The sequence below is a fragment of the Eptatretus burgeri genome, chromosome 15, assembly GCF_056783735.1.
Source record: "Eptatretus burgeri isolate ZD-2024b chromosome 15, Ebu_testis_v1, whole genome shotgun sequence".
Classification (NCBI taxonomy): domain Eukaryota; kingdom Metazoa; phylum Chordata; class Myxini; order Myxiniformes; family Myxinidae; genus Eptatretus; species Eptatretus burgeri.
Window position 1 is genome coordinate 31,734,069 of NC_140975.1, and position 18,101 is coordinate 31,752,169.

The 18,101-nt window shown below is 45.5% G+C and overlaps 1 protein-coding gene across 6 annotated transcripts in view; it reads left to right on the forward strand.

The window, feature by feature from the left end:
- The window catches only part of LOC147011848 (NACHT, LRR and PYD domains-containing protein 3-like), a 64,305-nt gene extending 48,771 nt beyond the window's left edge, over positions 1-15,534 (forward strand). For all 6 annotated transcript variants that reach the window (XM_085857256.1, XM_085857257.1, XM_085857253.1 and 3 more), the window contains one exon: positions 13,096-15,534. In XM_085857256.1, coding sequence (XP_085713382.1) covers positions 13,096-13,201 — 106 coding nt within the window. In that variant the 3' untranslated portion in view covers positions 13,202-15,534. The remainder of the gene's footprint in view (positions 1-13,095) is intronic.
- The last annotated feature ends 2,567 nt before the right edge of the window (positions 15,535-18,101 follow it).

Sequence of the window (18,101 nt, forward strand, 5' to 3'; positions counted from 1 at the left end):
AGTCCGGTGGCGAGAACGACCGCGAGGTGCGGGACGTTATGTCGTCTCCCACCAGACTCCCGGAATTGTAGGCCGTCGCTCACGGATAATTCCGTGACGTGGCGGGTCGATTAACTGACCGTGGACGCCAATACCTCCACCGCGTAGTGTAGGGTCTTTTTGTCTAGAATCCATTTACCTCCTTAACCATGCAGTTGCGACTACCAGGGAACCATGCCCTCAGTACGCCTTGCTCAAACCGGATCACTCTACCAACTACCAACTACCTTTCCGGTTCGGATGCAGCCGAGCGGACCTGCCAAGAACGTACCGGCAAGAATGAACAGATTATTATCAGGGATAAAGACCCGGCTAAACTCAGATCCGAACCATGCTGGACCAATGAAGGAAAAGACAAAAACGAACTGGGAACATTTCTGCAATAATTTATTTACAATCTACTTACAAAAGAAGGACACAGAGCAGACTTACGCGGGAATAAAACAGGCAAGATTTACAACGATCAAATAAAAACACTTATGCAATTCTACTTAAAGACAGCACCACACACTCAGACGCATACTCAGACGAAAATAAACCCAGTTGTATGGCAAACGACCCCCCGCAGCCAGAGAGGGAGGTGAGCTGAGGTCGCAGTTCTTTTGGGTACCTGAACGTTGGAGGGAAGGGATGCACCGTGGTGCGACACCTGTCAATGGTCATGCGGCTCGGTCCACGGCCGCACGCGTGGCGACCGTGTCTGCGAAGGAGTCTGGGTCGAGTAGAGCGGAGTCCGAGGCGGGGATCAGGGCTGCAGACAGGACCCAACGAGACACCCGGTCAAGGTCGGGTCGAGGTCTTCCCAGCTCTCTCACACTCAAAACGAACGACCCCCAAAGAGCGCAACCACTCTACGACCTTCCTCCTTTCTTTCGTTAACTGCCGACGAACTGTCTCACTCCAACACTCTTTGCTCTCAGGGTTGCTTCATAATTTATAGATCTCCCTCAGCGGGGAGGGGCCTTGGTGAAGCTGACGTCACTATCCACCCTGATTGGACGGGGCTTCCATGGGTCCGCCCTTTCTGGGTGGGGTTTCGGCCATTACGAGAAGCCTGCCCACTCCACCCGTGTCTGGACTCGCCAAAAAGGTACTGCACAAAGATTTTGCCTCGGAAAGCGAGAGTCTGAGTAGACAACGGGTGAACAGTGGTACGTTGTTGGAGGGGGTATAAAGATTTATTAGCCTAACTAAAAAAACATCACAACGCACCCCTTTAATTTCCCCACTAAACACAAGGACGGGATTTGTCTACACATATACTTAACGGCATAACTAACTTCGGGACAACTGTATGTTTTGTATGCATACAGTTCCCAGAACCGTAACAATATTATAGTTTTCTTGATTTAACACCACCCCTCTTCCTCCCCTCCCACACATCCTGACTCATAATAAACAGCTGACTTTTTGAGTATGATTTCTGAACAGTTTCATCGATTTACAAACTTCCAATACACCACCATCTCAAGGATGTACAAGCAGTCAGAGGCCCTTTGTCTCGGCAGATTCTTCCTCATTTTCCAAGGCCATTGTTCAATGACATGTCAGAGCAGGGCTAAGAGAGAAGACCTGTAACTGTTACAATGGGCCATATTGATATCCCAGAAACATGTGGATAACATTGCGATAGCGTTTATTGTTTATTTTTATTTTTTGTCTTTTATTCCCAAGATTGAAAGTGTGGACGTGATTGATTACAGTATTCCAGAGTTGACATTGCACAAGTAGCTCAGCCGTACCAGAACTGTGCGTGTGTGCACATGTGGTTTTTTTTGTATGTTGGTTTTGTGGACTGATGTTTTAATAACTAGTGTAATATATTTGTAAACGTGAACTCGAGCACAATGTTGTTTTTTTCTGTTGTTTTTATCACCACATTTTACATGGAGACTTTTTATTATTTCTCGAGGTCATGGCTCATGGAAGAGATAGATATACGTATGCCAGTGGTGGAAACCAATGCACTGCATTGGAGCAGAAATATGGCACAGACGAAAAGATAAGGGAAAGACACATAGGACAAAAATAAAAAGGAAGACACCCAGACAGGTAGCACAATGGGATGGAAGGGGACAGGTTGGTGATGGCCATGCAAAAAGACAGGATGACCAAGAAAGAAGGTAACTGCAGATGTGGAAAATCTACAATTGGACAGAGTATAAAAGTCTGTGAGAATTGAAAGGATTGTTGGTAAGTATTGGAGATTATAGGAGGTATTTTTTGTGTACATTGTCGAGGCTCGTATAAGAGCTAACACAGAATGTATAGCACAGGGAGCAGGAGACAAGAGGGGAGGGAGAGGGAAGCACAAAACTGGGGAACAGAGACATTAGGAGATCTGTGAAAGGGAGAGGGATGGGGTGGGATACATGGGGTAAACAAGATGGACACACTACAGGGACTTTCAGGAAGGAAAGCAGGGAATTTCAAGGAGGTGGGTTTGGGGTGAATTAACAGGGGTAGAAAAGATCATGGTTTTGGATGGGGGAAGACAAGCGATGTGGTAAACAGCTGTTTTGAAGACCTGGAGGAAAGAGTGGAATTCAAGAGTGTGGAAGTTTGTTCCAAAGGCAGGAAAAAAGAAGAGGAATGAAAGAATGAAGGTGAGCAGTGATTCTTGATTTTGGTAGTTTCACCAGAAGGGGTTGCTGGCGGACTTTGAGCACCCTGCGGGAATATGGGGGGGGGGGGAGGGGACACAAACAGAGCAGAGGGGGCAAGGCCAGAGAGAAGTAGAATACAGAAAAACCACTGACCTGCCTGCTGTGAGAGAGTGAGAGGCCCAAACTCTCAGCTTCATCGTGGGAGATACCAATGATCCTAAATGCCTTGGTTTCCACAGCGTGAAGCTGAGAAAGGTGTGAGGTGGGAGCATCATCCCAAAGGGGAGAAAGCCAGTACTCCATCAGGCTGCGGATGAAAGCTTTATATGAGGTAAGGAGCTCTGGTATGCCAATAAAGGACTTTGGACGATGGAGGATGCGCAGTTGGCAACTGTCTTTGGAGGCCAGCTTGGAAATGTGGCTTTCTCAGGAAAGATCATGACAGATAGTGATACCAAAAATCTTGAATGAAAAGGCTTCTTCAAGAGGATTTTTGAGAAAGTAGATTGGGTGGGGAGGCATGGGGGGATCCTTTCAGAGAGATATAGTGAGAGTTAGATTTGTCAGAATTGAAAGACATGTTCCACGTGTTGGACCAGCTTGTGATTTTATCCAGATCTGCAGTGAGCAAAGAAGCTGCTGCATGCCGGTCTGAGGGATTGCAGATGGTCCGGCAGAAGGTGGAGTCATCAGCAAAGAGATAAAGAGGATTTTCCAGAGTCAGATCATTGATGAAAACCAGAAAAATGACAGGGCCTAGAACACTGCCTTGAGGAACTCCAGCCTAGAAAGGAAGAGGGAATGAGAGAATTTCATTACGGACCACACATTGACTGCGACAGGTGAGGAAGTCTGTGATCCATGAGTGGAGATTGCCTTGGATACCATAGGAAGAGAGTTTGGTGAGCAGGGAGGGGTGCGAGACCGTATCAAAAACACGCGATATGTCTAGAGAGATGGCTCTGATCTCATATCTGGCGTTGAGGATCTCCATCCATTGTTCGGAGAACAGAAGCAGCATGTCCAGGGTAGAGTGACCTGTTCTAAGTCCAAATTGATGATTGGAAATCAGGCCATTAGAGAAGAGGAAGGATTTAATGTTGGAAGCGATGATGGATTCCGTGACCTTGCTGATGATTGCGAGAAAGCTGATTGGTCTGTAGTTGCAGGGATCTGTTTTTGCATCTTTTTTATACAGAGCGGTAATGTTTACTGATTTCCAAGCAGATTGCAGTTGACCTTTAACGAATGAGAGGGTGAATTGAAAGAAGCGAGAGAGTGTGAGCAAGAGCAGCAGAACCGGTTTTACATCATGTGGGCTGATGCCGTCTGGACCGGTTGCAGAATCAGAGTTGAGGTTTGACAGCAAGCTCTCCACCTTGTCAGGAGAAAAGGACACAGAGTTCAGGACCAGCTGGATGTGACTGGGTAAGGTGGGTGCAGAAAACGATGGGTTTGGGACACAAGATTTAGAAGCAAACACCGAGTTTAGGCATTCAGCCTTTTCACATGCAGTGTCACCTGTGTGGCCATTTGAGGTAAGGCAGGGGATTGTGGGGAACATACACCAGAAGCAGATTGTGGGGAACATCCACCAGAAGTAGGTGCCATCAGGATTTGGAGGAGGGAGACAGGTTTGAGAGTTCGGACTTGAGATTAGAAAGATGTTCTTTCCTGGCTCTCCTCAGGGTAGACACACTTATTCCGATCTTTGTGGAATGAACTGAGATTGCCTTCAGTTGGATTTGCCTTTCATGAGGCGAAGACAAGTTGTTTCAGGACGATGACCTCACCGCAAGCTTCCGTGTACCATGGGCGGGAAGAAGGGTAGGACAACTGAAGACGAGATGGGATAAATCTGAGAGACAGAGACAGAGAGAATGTTTGTTTGAAATAATTCCCAGGATGAGTTGATATCGGAGGAAAAAGAGATGGGAGACCAGTCTAGAAGTTTGATGGCCGCTTGAAGTCCCTGTCAGTCGGCCTGAGTGAAATGCCAGACTCGACAGCACTGAGGTGGTTCCTTAATAACAGCGAGAGAGATGAGTATTTTAAGAAGCATATGATCAGATGAACCATTTGGAGCAGAGAAAGAACAGAAGACATTTGTGGGAAAATCAAAATAAAGACCAATTACTGTACCGTAGTCCCAAGAAGTAAGTCAGACATAACAATGCACGCACGCACGCACGCACACACACACACACACACACACACACACACACACACACACACACACACACACACACACACACACACACACACAACCACTGATATATTATGTACTGGTAAGTACTGACAAAAGCTATTTTATATATCGTTATTATAAGTTATATCCTTAACGTATAAGCAAATGACTGATTTCCCAACTGCCTGGATCATCAGCTGGCACTGTTTTTCATCAATGTTTCGATCCTATATTTATCAAGTTCAGAAGGGAGGATTTGCCATTGGGATAAATCTGGGTTGAATAGGTCACAAATTGAGTCAGTCCCATGTAGTAATTCTTCACCATTGAGAGATGGGGTCAGGTCAGGTCAGGTATGGGAGAATGCGGCAGAGCAGCGAGTCGCTGCATCCACTTTCCTTCGGTACTCCAGGGGCCTCTGTCTGGCCATCCCCCAGGCAGATAGATGCCTGGCCCATCCCCGTCTCCTTGAGATGCCGATCAATCTGCTGTAACCAGGAGGTACGTGGTCAGCCCATTGGCCTCCTCCACTCACGAGGCTCCCTCGCTGAGAGAATCTGGTGAGCAGGATCAGCGTCAGGAAAACGAGCCACATGTCCATGCACCTGCAGCTGACTCTCACGGACTATGCAGGGAACAAATCTCATTTGAGTCGCTCTCAGCAACTGCTCGTTGGACACAAAATCCGACCAGCGATGGCAAAGGATTCTCCGGAGACCTGGTACCAAAGGCATTAAGTCTCCATCTCAGATCCCTGGTCAGAGTCCAAGCCTCACCTCCGTAGAGCAAGACTCAAGCACCAAGGTCCTGAAAATTCAGACTCTCGGCCTCCTGCACAGGTACCGGCAGCTCCACACTCCATGATCCACTGAATCCATGACTCTCCAAGCCCGACCCAGACGTCTCTTGACCTCTGGCTCACAGCCAGCAGGTACATGAATATCGCTGCCAAGGAAAGTTAATCTCTCCGTGACCTCAACATCCTCACCACAAGCAGGTACAGACAAGTAGCAGCATCCAAGATGTCATTGAAAGCCTTGATCTTAGTTTTGACCTAGGAAACCCGTAATCCCAGCGGCTCAGACTCCTCATTCAGCACCTCGAAGGCCCCCAAAAGCATATCCAGATTCTCTGCAAAGATGACTTCGTCAATGTCAACTGTCAACCATCAACTGTGACATTCCCAAACGATGCACCGCAGCTTGATCTCTCCGACATCCTCCCCAGAATCCAGTCCACACAAGCACTGGAAAGTGTGGGGGCCAGTACACACCCCTGACGAACTCAATTAACAACTGGAAATAAGTCAGACATGGTATCACCACATCTCACAGTACTCTCAGTACCAAAGTATAGTTCAGACATCAGATTGATCAGTTTTGGTGGCATCCCGCGAAGACCAAGAATCCTCCAGAGGGCATCCCGATTCACTGAATTGAACACTTTACAGAGATAAACATAGGCTGCAAGCAGCCCCTGCCGAAACTCTCGTCTGCGTTCGGCGAGGACCCGAAGAGCAAGGATACGGTCAATCGTTGACCTCTTTGGTGTAAATCCTGACTGCTCTGGGCGCTGGTGCTCAAGCGCTGGTGCCCGATCAAGAATTATCCAAGCAAAGGCTTTGCCCAGCACTAAGAGCAGCATCACCCCTCACTCGTTGTTGCAGTCCTGGTGATCACCCTTTCCTTTCCAGAGAGGGACAACAAGGCCCCTCTTCCAGTCAGTTGGGATGATGCCTGTGTTACAGGCAGAGCACAGAACTGCATGCAATGACATGAGTACAGCATTTCCACCAGCCTTGAGAAGTTCAGCATGAATGCCACAGATCCCAGGAGCTTTACCCCATTTCAACCGGTTCACCGCAGCCTGTGTTTCCACAAACGAAGGTGGATCACAGTTGTTTGGAGGGTCAGCAATTGGGATAGTAACACCCCTGACATCCAACACAACAGCTGGTGGATCAGCTTGTAACAGCTGCTCAAAGTAACCGACCCAGCGGGCCTTCACTTCGGACTCCTGTGTCAAGAGCCCACCACCCTCCGCTCTCACTGCAGTACACCGAGGGATGGTCTTGGAGGAAAGCAATGCATGAATTCCTCTGAAAGCAGGATGAGTGATCACTTAACCACAGGTGATACTCTACCTCCTCACAAATTCTTCGCACATAGGCCTCCTTGTCCACCATCAGCACAGGTACAGTTTTATGCTTCAACTCCCTGAACAGCTCAGCTCTGCCATTAAGCCTGGTCCAGCGACTCTGGTCAATGGTATCCAGTGTCCCTGGAGAGATAAAATTCTTCTTCGCCCTACGGTGTGTTCCAAGACATTGACCGGCAACATCAAGGATGGTGGTCTTGAAGGCACTCCACAACTCTTCAGGATCCCCCAAAGCACCCAGGCCCCCAAATCCCCACTCAGCCTGTTTGCAAACTCCTCAGCCACCCTCTCATTCTTGAGCTTGCCAGCATCCAGCCGAGGCTGATTTTAGCTGCAATGATTCTCCCAGATATTAGCTGCAATTTCAGAGTTGCTACCACAAGCCTGTGATCGGTATTGAGTAACTGAGCACTCCGTTAGACCCTGCTGTTCTCGATCATCCTCCAGCGACCATCAATGAGCACATGGTCAATCTCCTTTGCCATACCACCAGCGTTGGAATACATAGTCCAGTGATGAGCTTGTGGGTGCTGAAACCATGAACCAGTCACCCTCAGTCCATGACTTTTTGCAAAGTCAAGGAAGTTAGTGCTATTCTGGTTCACAGCTCCAGACCCATGGGGACAAACACGCATCTCATAACTATCTCTATCAGTTCCAGTCGATGCACTTAAATCCCGCAAGATAAGACTAAACCTGGCAAGACTCTCGCTTGGGGCACTGATCAACCACAGACTCGAGCGTGGCGTAGAATGCGTCCTTCACGGTGAGCTCACTCGCCTCATTCGGAGCATAAACAGAGATCAGGGAAACGACATCCAAGGAGTGACGAATCCTTAGTCTCGTAATACGCTCATTGACCGGTGTTACCTCAATTATCATTGGAGTCAACTTATTGGACACAGCTACAGCAACTCCTTGGGCATGGTAACCATCAAAGTGACCAGACCAATAGTAGGTGTAACCACCTGCCATGATCTCACCACTATCCTTTCTCCAAACGTCAGTGAGTGTTGCAATACCGATGTCCAAATACTTGAGCTCAGATGGGGTCAAAAACAATGTATATCACAATATTTCTTAAAGTTGTGGACGGATAATGACAAAACTTGGTGGATGAGTTTGGTAGGTGACGCGAACAAGCTGATTAGATTTTGGTTCAGGTCAGCAGATCCAGATTTGGCCCATTCGTGGGATACAAAACTTAAATTGTTCAGCCTGGCGGAGGTTTGCCGGTCTAGTTTATCATGTGACTTTTAACTGAGATCAAACCTAACAATGGATTGACATCTAACATAGGCGGAGGCATATCCATTGAGCCATTCATGTGAAATTCTAATTTCTCATTTTTCTCTCTCTACAAGCACGATAGGCTCATGAAAGAGCAAGCAAGGTTGAACTGACATTGGGGAAGCAGAAGAAGAACAGCAGACATTTTCTGGGTTTTGGCAAAATCAGATCCAGAAGAGATGGAGTACCGTTGGTTGAGATCCGGGTCGGGAAGTTGACAGATGTGTCAGTCCCAATGAGTCGCAGAAATCCTTTGCTGAAGTGCCATGACAGGTGAGAGAGGTCCCCACACCTAGCCAACTGGCATGATGACAAGTGAAGTCACAACAAACTGTAAAAGGGAGAGAGAGTTGGAATGAGACGATAGAAGGTGTAAATGAAGTCATCACTGTTTGGTGGAAAGTACAACACACGTATAAACATGAGGTGGGAGTGGAGGAGAAGCTGTAGCAGGGGTATTCCTGGGGATGTGGGGGAGTGAGGGTAGTGCATGGAGAGTGAGGAAAAGAGTTTTTGATGAAGAGAGCAACTCCGTCGCCAGGACGAGGCTCAGGTCTGTCATACTGGAGGAGGGAGTAACCAGGGAGAGATACTAAGGAGTCAGAGACATCTTGAAGGAGGAAAGTTTCTATTAAGCAGATTCTGTCTAGTTTGTCAGTGGCAACCTGTATGGAAAGATGTCAGGTTAGAGCGAAGGGCCCAGATGTTTGAGGCCCACACGGTTAAGAAAGGAGGGGAGGGGGAGTGTAGGACGAGGGATGAGGGGGGGGAGGTAGGGAGAGTTGTTGACAGTGTGTGGGGGATTGCAGAAGAGCTGGAGGAGAGGGCTGGATGAGGAGGAGAATGGGATGAGTGGTGATGGTGATGGGATGAGGCACAGTGGGGGACTACTAATAGAGGGGGTCAGAGGGAAGTTGAAGATTGGAGGAGGTGGAGGAATGAGTTGGAAGAGAGAGGGCAGGGAAAGGAGCCAGCTTTGTGGATGTGAGGACGGGGCAACTTTGAGAAGGGGAAGTGAGGGTAGAGATTGGAGGGAGAATTGTGAGGGGTGAGTTTTTGAGAAAGGTGAGAATCAAGCTTGAAGGGAGAAGAAGGTGAGTGTTACTTTGAGAGGGAGGGGAGATGATGAGAGCAGGCATGGCCGAGGGCGAGGGAAGAGGTGGGAGGAGGGGAAGGATGAGACTTGGTAGTGGTATAGTGAAGAAAGGAGTGGGCAGGGGGAGGCACAAGATTTTTGAAGCGTTGGGAAGAGGATGAGGTTTGATGAGAGGAAAGAAAGAGCATGTTTGAAATATTGAGGTGTGTACTGATTGTGAGAGAGTGTGAGATATCTGTTCGGTTAGAATGGAGCCCACAGATGTTAGAACACTGCACAGTTTGGGACACCAGAGGAGGAGCTGATAGTAAAACAGAAGACGGTGAAGAGGCGCTAAGAGCGGAGGTAGGATGAGGGGCAAGATGGTATGGGTAAGGAGAAGGTAGATTTAAGGAGGTGTGGTGAATTGGCACTGAAGTTTGAAAAAAAAAGGACGATTGATGGAACACGATCATGTATTGCAAACTGGGAGTTTCAAATTTTTAACTTCAGAGATGTGATTAAAGACATTACGTGAGGGATGCAATAAAAGAGAATTAACATAATGGAGGTTGTAACAGTTGATCTTTCCCCTATAAGAGGCTGAAATGGGGGCTTTTGACTCAAATTCAGGTAATTAATTGTAACATCTTCTCAGAAACCGACAGCCAGATGCAGACCAAACTCTTCATGAAATATAAGGACCATGCCGTTAACTTAAGTTGTGTTCCCCATGACCATACCACTTCAGGAAGGGGGCCATGACCCCTTCCCCTTAATCCCTCATTTTCACTCCTCCTGTGGGGGCTATTTTTCAGTCCTCAACAGGGCAATGTTTTTTAATTGTAATGTGACTTTTCAGCTTTATGTTGCTATTATTTATAGCTTGTAAGTTGTAAACGTCAGAAATATCAAACAGACAAACAAGCAGTCATAGACTGGTACTTACGAAATCGTCAACTTGACCTCTGACCTTGTCTAATAAAAGCTGTCTCTGGAGAAGGTAGGGACGCAAACCAGAAGTTTCTCCGATGATTCTGCACCAAACCATCAAAAATCGAATGTTTGACCTCACTGTGAACTTGACCTTTGACCGATTTTGACCAAAATCTAATCAGCGCTAGCCATCACCCCCCTGAATCATGTGGTGTAATTTGGCATTGGTAGCTCCTTCTGTTCTCGAGTTATCGTGCCTTCAAACAAACACACAAACACACACACAAACAAACACAAACACACAAACAGATGACGGAAGTCATCAATATACTTACGAAATCTTTAGATTTCGAAATCGATTTTATTTAGATTTTAGATAAAATTGGCGAAGGTATGCGCTCCACTGATTGCCCGTTCTAGTTACGTATATGGGACTATCTTGTCTGCTTTCTGTCATTTTGCTTAATGTTGCACTTTCTAGGAACGCATCTACAATGTTGTGGAAATTTTCTTTCATGCATTTGAAACTAGAACGGGCACTCAGTAGAGCGCATACCTTCGCCAATGCTAGATTTTGCCCCCCCCCTAGAAACCGTTGATTGTGAGGGTATTTAATCCCATACCACATCTGCCATCTCATATGTGTTATGATGGCTTAAAAACATTACATTTCCTGCTGTTTGACACTGATTCATGTACATTGTACAATTTCTGTATGAACTCCCTGAGCTTTTTGGGTGTCGGTGTCAAGTCAATCTGATGACAACTGGTCAGTGGTCACATTATAAGAAATAAGTTCAGTGACACCCCCCCCCCCCCCCAAATGCTTTAAACTCACCAATAAAGTCACTGTCAAATATTACACATCACAGGATAGGGAATTGAATTCTAAACATTTTGAATCTACTTTAATGCAAATTGTATAAGAATTGACCGCGGTATGATAATAAAGGTCGTTGACCCCCCTGACTTTTGACTGAAACTGCTAACAAAGGTAATGACGTCATTGTGTCATATCGTATATCACAAGATTGGGCATTGAATTCACAACATTTTGGCATTGGTTGCATGCAAATTGGATAAAAATCGACCACACTATGGCAAAATGATGATTTTGACCTTTTCATGACCTCGACCTTGACCTTTGTACTCTTAATTTTGTAATTGGTATTGGAGTGTGGGGAACAGAACAGTCAACATTTTGGTGTTGGTTTCATGCAAATCGGATAAGAATTGACCGTGTTATGACTAAAACCGCACATTTTGCAATGTCGTGACCCCCCCTGACCTTTGACTCCCAACCGCTAATAAGGGTCGTCAAAATAGGTGACCCTTATTGTCAGTAATTCTGTCTGTTTGTTTGGAAGTTTGTTCGTTTGTCATCAGCATAATTGGTAGTAAACGTGGGTGGATTTTGACCAAACTCGGGTGGTAGGTACATCTTATGACCTAGTGCTTTGGAAATTGTGATGGTTGCTAGGGACGCTTTGGTTCCCCAGCAACAACAGAAAAACCTTCAAAATCGGTACCGTTCACGCGAAATCAATTCCGAAAGCCATTATCCCACGTAGGGTTATGAAATTTGGCACGAATGATCTACAGGTGATGCTCTATCAAATATATTCCGGTTTTTGTGATATATGGAATACTTTACCTGCAGCGCCCCCTACAATTAGGGTATGCACGAAAATTGGCCAAAATTGAAGGCCCCCTAGCGACCAGGTGAGTGCATCGATACGAATGAAACATTGCAGGTTCATGGTACTCAATGAGTACTACAACTTTGCCTCAGGACATATTGACTGATTTCGCTTCGGTCAGGGGTCAAAGGTCAATTAGTGCAAAAATCAATAATATGCGAGAGCTGGAGGTGCCTTCGCGCCAAATGCTCCTCCTCCTAGGGTTATGGTCGGATGGTCATGAAAATTCACACTAATTGTCTGGAATACATTGTGCACAAAGGATCGAGCCAGATTTTCGATTTACATCTTTGTTCACCCACAGCACCCCCTCGAATTTTGGGGATTTCCGATTTCAAACCGCATTTTTGGTACTTTTCATTCAAATGGATACTGAGTAGTTATTAGTAGATGGAACTGGATGAGATTTGATATGCATATAATCTTAAGGTGATTCCCTATCCGCTATATGACATCCATTTTGCTCTATATCTTTTAGTTTCCATACTCGGCGACCCATCGCTGCCTACCGGCTTGTTGTTGTTATTATTATTATTATTATTATTATTATTATTATTAATGTCTTTTTACGTCCTGTTAGTAGTTTTGTGTCCTTGCAAATTTATACTCTACAAATCCAGCAAAACACATTTACTCGTGGCTGCTTTACATCTCGATTGTTTTTTGTCTCTTTACAAAACACCTTTCAGCCGTTGCTGCACTGGAGATGTTGTTTGTGTTCTGATAACAGATTCTCTCTCTCTCTCTCTCTCTCTCTCTCTCTCTCTCTCTCTCTCTCTCTCTCTCTCTCTCTCTCTCTCTCTCTCTCTCTCTCTCTCTCTCTCTCTCTCTCTCTCTCTCTCTCTCTCTCTCTCTCTCTCTCTCTCTCTCTCTCTCTCTCTCTCTCTCTCTCTCTCTCTCTCTCTCTCTCTCTCTCTCTCTCTCTCTCTCTCTCTCTCTCTCTCTCTCTCTCTCTCTCTCTCTCTCTCTCTCTCTCTCTCTCTCTCTCTCTCTCTCTCTCTCTCTCTCTCTCTCTCTCTCTCTCTCTCTCTCTCTCTCTCTCTCTCTCTCTCTCTCTCTCTCTCTCTCTCTCTCTCTCTCTCTCTGTGTTTCTTTCTTTTGCAGGTTCAGAGGAAATTACTTCAGTTCTAAAATGATGGAGCATTTGCAGTCTCAGGATGGATGGTCTGTGGAAGACAGCTCGTTCACCAAAAATACGGGTGACTGCTGAGAAGGAAGAAACAAGACACTCCATTAAATATATGCAGATACCAAACAGCTGCAACAGGAGGGTCTGTGCTTCCAAATCAGTGTCTTCCTCCCCACCAAAAGTAAAATATTTCAAGTGTATACAGTACCACCAAAGTGAATGAATACCGTTTGGTGGCCACTTTATCTGAGACTAGGACTAGGCATGGCATTTGCTTCCTGCTTCACCACTCATAATTGTGCTTCGGCATCTGGGGGGGGGGGGGGAGGGCAATACTAGAAGAGGCTGACATGGGCAGGGTTTCTTCTCACCCTCTCCAAACATTCCAATGACCCATTACAGAGGCCAAACCCAGCAGAATTATTCTGTTTTTGGTGGTGACTTAAGTAATTCAATTACAAAAAGCAAATTGTGTTTTTCAGCACAAGCCACTGCCAGACACTGCACACTGTACCAGCCTATCTTGAATTGATCTTGAGATTGAGATGACGCATGCGCTAATTGATGCTGAGATTATTAAGAGTTGTGAATCCTCAAAGTTAGAGTGTGGAACGTAAATCAGGCACCGAAGGACCACTTGAGAATGAGAAAGTGACTACTGAAACTTTCAAGACAGTTGTGAAGTTTGCTGAAATTCAGTGCAAGAAGTTATGCAGTTCCATGTCATGCACTCAACTTTTCTGCAGAAGAATCAAGTGTCATGCAAGCAAGTCAACAAAGCTCTTCAAGAAAGCCTCAAGCTTGTACCGTATTTTCACGACTATAAGGCGCATATAAACGTCTTAGATTTTTGTCAAAATGTGCGACGCGCCCTATAGTGCAGTGCGCCCTTTGTGTGTATAAAAGAACAGGTATGTGCGGTATGCAGAACATTGCTGTTTTAACAACCCCGAAAATGGCAAAGAGACACGCTTATGAAGCTCAGTTTAAACTGAAGGCGATCAGCTATGCGGAGGAACATGGGAATCGAGCCGCGGCGAGGAATTTCCAGATCAACGAGTCGATGGTTCGAAAGTGGAGGAAGCTGGAAAACGAGCTGCGACAGGTGAAGAAGACGCAGCTGAGTTTCCGTGGAAACAAGGCGAGGTGGCCAGAGTTGGAGGAAAGACTTGAGCAGTGGATCGTTGAGCAAAGAGCAAGTGGGAGGAGCGTTTCGACGGTCACGATCCGACTGAAGGCAGTATCGATAGCGGAGGAAATGAAAATCGAACATTTCCACGGAGGTCCGTCTTGGTGCTTTCGCTTCATGAAACGGTGCCATTTTTCCATCCGGACCAGGACTACGATAGCGCAGCAACGTCCGGCGGATTATCAAGAAATGATGGAAAACTTCCGCTCCTACTGCAGCAAGCACATCTGCGACAAACGGATCCAGCCGAGCCATCGGCGTGAACCGGCCGTTCAAAGTGAGGCTGCGAGCGGCGTGGGAGCGGTGGATGACCGAAGGAGAGCACAGCTTCACAAAGGGTGGAAGGCAGTGCCGGGCGAGTTACGCCACAGTTTGCCACTGGATTGTTGATGCCTGGGCTAACGTGTCTGCTGGCACTGTTGTCCGAGCTTTCGCTAAAGCCGGCATCATTTCGGAGGAGCCGCACGGTGCAGAAAGTGACTCTGACGGCGAGGAAGGTGGACCTGCTAGGTTGGGTTTAGCGCAGTTCGATTCCGAAACAGAGGATGAGGATTTCGATGGATTTGATTAAAGACTATTACCGGTATTTGATTGTTTTAGTATTTTTGTAACTAATACTTTAATAAAGCACAACCAAACTCAATTTTGCTCCCGATCTATTTTTAAATACGCACACTTGTGTGCTTGTGTGAGTGTGTTGTTGTACGGCGGACGTACGTAGTAGAGGATATTCATATAAAACCCGCGCCCTATCGTGAGGAGCGCCTTATGTGTGTGTCAAATACAGGAACGGCACACACAACTTAGACTGCGCCTTTTGGCACGGTGCGCCTTTTGGTCGTGAAAATACGGTAATAGATCTGGACAGTGCTAGCACAGCATCCACACTGACCTCATCGACATCATCAGGCCTGTCTGAAACTGATGAACCATTAGAACTGCCAGATCTCGCAGGCGATGCTGATGCTTGATTGGTGAGTGCACTGTTTAGTTTAATGTTGTGCCTCTTTTTTATGCATGTTAATTTCTGCTTCTTTTACCCATTTCTTTTTTTTACATACCATTCTGAGATGTAATTTTTAGCTCGCCTGTTCGAAGAACAGAGAGCTATAGCGATACCCCCTGCGTCAGCGTGAGCGTGAAAATGTTAAAACTTTTGGTGCAAGTTATTTTTTCCTTTGTAATGTTTTTATCTACCACACTATTTTTTATGCGCCCGATATATATATATATGTATATATATATATATATATATATGTATATATATATATGTATATATATATATATATATATATAAATATATATATATATATATATATATATACATACGCGCACGCGCATAAATATATATATATATATACATATATATATATATATATATATATATATATATATATGTGTGTGTGTATGTATATATATATATATATATATATATATATATATATATATATATATATCTATATATATATATGTGTGTATGTATATGTATGTGTATGTGTATGTATATATATATATATATATATATTTATATATATATATATATATATATGTGTATGTATATATATATTTGTATAAATATATATATATATATATATATATATATATATATATATATATAAATATATATATATATATATATATATATATATATATATATATATGTGTATGTGTATGTATATATATATCGGGACGTATTATGTGTCGTCCGTCTCTGTCTGTCTCTGTCTGTCTGTCTGTCCGTCCATCCTTCAGTCCGTTCCTGTCCGCACTCTAACTCCCAAAGTTTTAAACTTTCATGTTTCATATTTGCTACATAGATACAGACTGTGGAGACAGTGTGTCGTGATATACATTCGTCATCTAAAGTGGTTGCCATGGCAACCAGGATGCTGTTTTCCATCCGTTCCTGTCCGCACTCTAACTCCCAAAGTTTTCAACTTTCACGTTTCATATTTGGTACATGGGTACAAACTGTGGAGACGGTGTGTCACGACATACATTCGTCATCTAAAGTGGTGGCCATGGCAACCAGGATGCTGTTTTCCATCCGTTCCTGTCTGCACTCTAACTCCCAAAGTTTTCAACTTTCACGTTTCATATTTGGTACATGGGTACAAACTGTGGAGACGGTGTGTCACGACATACGTTCGTCATCTAAAGTGGTTGCCATGGCAACCAGGATGCTGTTTTCCATCCGTTTCTGTCCGCACTCGAACTCCCAAAGTTTTTAACTTTCACGTTTCATATTGGGTACATAGGTACAGACTGGAGAGACGGTGTGTCGTGACATACGTTCGTCATCTAAAGTGGTTGCCATGGCAACCAGGATGCTGTTTTCCATCCGTTTCTGTCCGCACTCTAACTCCCAAAGTTTTCAACTTTCACGTTTCATATCTGGTATATAGGTACAGACTCTGGAGATGGTATGTCGCGACATACATTAGTCATCTAAAGTGGTTTCCATGGCAACCAGGCTGCTGTTTTCCACGTAGTAGCACAATTCTGCATATACCTTCTTGTTCGGGCATATATTGTGCTCACTTGCGCTCTTGTTACTGATTACAATAAACAAATACATATATTGCTTTAAAATTATTTTGATCAGACTTCACTGCAATGCTTTATAAAAATATTAATTATTAGACGAGTCTTTTAAAAACGATAAATGTATAAACAGGCGAGCATTGGGTGGCTTTGACACCAACTGTGGTCTATTCTTTTAATGTGACGTTTTAGTAACCAGAAAATTTGACGATCCGACACCCCCTCAGTCTGGAAGATGCCAGATAATACAACCTTTAATGTGTATATATATATACAGTCAAAGCTCCTTACTATGCCACCCGTCGGGACCGAGCAAAAGTGGCATAGTAGCGAGAGTGGCATAGTAACGAGATTTTGTAAAAACGGCCTTATTTTCTCAAGTTACCCATCTGTAGTTAATCTTTCGACAAAATTTATTCCAGCAAGTAAAAGGCACGACTGTTGTATAAGCTAAGAGAACGGAGAACATACACACACTAACAGAGTTCACACACTAACATATGGCATGGCGAGAAATTCACGACACACAAAGCTTTCAAGAATCGTCGGCTGGCGCATCTTCTTTCGGCGGATCTCGTGCATCTCGTTGTCTAGCCGATCGCACGCTTGCATCACACCGGGCTTCCCGCTTCTCTGCTGCATGAACTTCCGGACGGTGCTACAAGTGCGCTGGGCTTCCTCGAACGGAACGATTTCTTCCTCGACAGTTACCTCGTCATCTTCGCTTTCCACCGGCTCCTCACTGCACAGAATCTCCTCCGCAATCTCCTCCAGCGTGAAATACCCGCCAGTCGCGAGGCGCTCGTCGGCTTCGAGAAAGTCAGACAGCTCGATCTCCTCGTTCTCGTGCATCTTTTCCTCGGCAGGCAGAGCTTCCCAGATGTCGGGCAGCTCCGCATCCTGTGGCTCAGTTTGGATCTCCTCTTCGATGAACTTGGCCTTTGCGAAACAGTTCCTGATCGTCGACTTGCCGACCTGCTCCCAACACGCCGGGCGACGTGTGAGCGTCGAGCAACGTGAACTTGAACTCCTTTCCCTCGTCTATGGCCTCAAGCCGGCGGCATAGCAGGAGCTTCTTGTTGTGGCGCTTGAGGTTCTCTATGATTCCCTGATCCATTGGTTGCGAATTGGCTGTCGTGTTGGGTGGGAAGAAGACCAGTTGGATGTTGTTCAGCTCGAGCTCGGGAGGGTGGCCAGAGAAGTTATCGAGACAGACCAGCACTCTACGTCCCTGCTGGCCGAGTCGTC